Source organism: Gigantopelta aegis, chromosome 13 (genome assembly GCF_016097555.1).
Source record: "Gigantopelta aegis isolate Gae_Host chromosome 13, Gae_host_genome, whole genome shotgun sequence".
Classification (NCBI taxonomy): Eukaryota; Metazoa; Mollusca; class Gastropoda; order Neomphalida; family Peltospiridae; genus Gigantopelta; species Gigantopelta aegis.
The window spans coordinates 19,235,912-19,238,073 of NC_054711.1; the positions used below are offsets into that span (position 1 = coordinate 19,235,912).

General features: G+C 37.0%; 1 protein-coding gene across 1 annotated transcript; it reads right to left on the minus strand.

Annotated features, from left to right (window-relative positions):
* Positions 1 to 84: 84 nt before the first annotated feature.
* On the minus strand, positions 85 to 1,749 carry LOC121387084. Its single transcript, XM_041518106.1, has 2 exons — positions 1,620 to 1,749; positions 85 to 767 (listed from the first exon to the last, which is right to left on the minus strand). The coding sequence occupies exon 2, from the start codon at positions 745 to 747 to the stop codon at positions 349 to 351; it is 399 nt and encodes a 132-aa protein (XP_041374040.1). The 5' UTR covers positions 748 to 767; positions 1,620 to 1,749; the 3' UTR covers positions 85 to 348.
* Between the last annotated feature and the right edge of the window lie 413 nt (positions 1,750 to 2,162).

The following is a 2,162-nucleotide window of genomic DNA, read 5'->3' on the forward strand; positions in this document are numbered from 1 at the left end:
TTATTTTTTCGTGGGTACGAAATTATTTGAAGACAAAATCCAGTTTGGGCTTCTTACAAATATTAAGACGACCAGAAACACATTGAATATACAGTCACTGATATTCTAAACAAGAAAATATATTTAATGTGTAAGTTTAATCGTAAAAATATTTTATTAGTCGGAAACATCTTACAATGCAGCACACTCAGGAATGTCCCTTTAACAATAAAGTAATGTAGGTCTCGGATTGTTGATAAACAAGATTATTTACCTTATACAAAGGCAAAATTAATTACTTCGCCAAAAATAGGGTTTAGTCCCACTGCCCCCTCACCCCCCACCCCCCTGGCCTAAATCTGCGCCTGGTTAGTTTGACGTATCACTCGAAAGAAGTCTGTAAACCGTTGTCACCAAACCCAAACTGCCCGTGATGAGGACTTGGATGTGATCTGCGTCTTTGAGTCTCTCGGGGATGCTGTACAGGTCCGAGTTTGCGACATGACTCAGTTTGGACTCACGACCTTGAGTCGCCCAATGCAAAGCTTGCAGGTGGCTGGGAAACGCATAGGACGGACAGTTCCCGTTATTGGTGACGTTTTCAGTATTCATTCTCGAACTGGATTTCTTCGCGTCACCGTGACGTGGTGGAGTCTTCGTCGTGTGCTCTGACGTCATGGTTCCACCAGTGACAGGACGGACTGGGTCACTATCCTGCAGGGCACACAGACGGTCCCACGTCATCTTGACCTCTTCACAACCCTTCATCAGTGTGTCTCTGCTCTCACCTGTAAAGGAACACAATATTTGGTTATTAATGAGTAAATCTCATAGGCATGTATTACTATTTGAATGTATTATACATTGAAAAAAATGGATTATTTATTGTATTACCGTTGTTATCAATAGATATATATATATATACTATTTTTGTTTTTGTTGTTGTTTTTTTAAATTTATTTTATTTATATATTTATTTATATTTTTTTATTTATTGTATTTATTTTTGTTGTTGTGCTACTCTTAATAGGAATAGGAACTTTGGTTTAGTCGTAGATTTACGTTTATGTGCAAAATGTGGCTTACGATGTTTTGTGAAATTTGGCCGTGTATATTTGTGATTTCTTACACACCCGTTGGTGACAACATCAAATGTTATTTATGATTACACATACTTGTTAACACATGTACGTGTGTTAAAAATTTCAAGACATACGACTGGCTGTTCCTAGGTGATGACCAGGTCACCAATGCCATACGTCCAATAAAACACCAGCCCGATGGAAATCGATTAGACTGTGACGTATAGTTAACCTGACAATCATGTGTCTGTGACGCGTAAGTCAGCTACAAGTGCAACGGCTGTAAATAACTTTTAGTCGAAAAAGATGTAAAAATTTGCTTAAAACCTGGTTTTTGAGGATATATAAAAAATAGAACAATACATTCGCGACCATTAGATACCATTTATCTCACAACTCGTTGCTTAAAAACGTATCACACTCACTTTTGCTCGTTAGATACATTTTAAAACAACTCCTTGTGAGATAAATGGTATCTAACGGTCACTCATCTATTATTCTCTATGTACAAAATGGTTTTCATTTAGTCAACAATAGGCCTAGTATTATACTACTTACCTGACAATTTCTTATCTAAATCATATAAATTCGATCTAGGACAGGTCACAAGTCCATCAAACTCGATTGTCTGCAATAACAAAACAAAGTTAAAGTGTGCTTTGCTGAACGACACCACTAGAGCACATTGATTTATTAATCATCGGCTATTGGATGTCAAACATTTGGTAATTCTGACCTATAGTCTCAGAGGGCCATTGGGCTATTCCTCGTTCCAGCCAGTGCTCCACGACTGGTATATCAAAGGCCGTGGTATGTGCTACCCTGTCTGTAGGATGCTGCATATAAAAGATCCCTTGCTACTAATAGAAAAATGTAGCGAGTTTACTCTCTATGACTGTCCAAATTACCATATGTTTGACATCCAATAGCAGATGATCAATAAATCAATGTGCTTTAGTGGTGTCGTTAAACAAAACAAACTTCTTTTTTATAGTATTTGAGAGGACACCCGCTACATTTTAATACCGGGACAATATAATATATAAAATGTAATTTTAATTTTTAAAAAGGATCTGTTAGTCGAAACATTTTACAGGAAGG

Coding starts and splice junctions, on each gene's coding strand:
- LOC121387084 (XM_041518106.1), bottom strand. CDS start 747: ATGAAGGGTTGTGAAGAGGTCAAGATGACGTGGGACCGTCTGTGTGCC.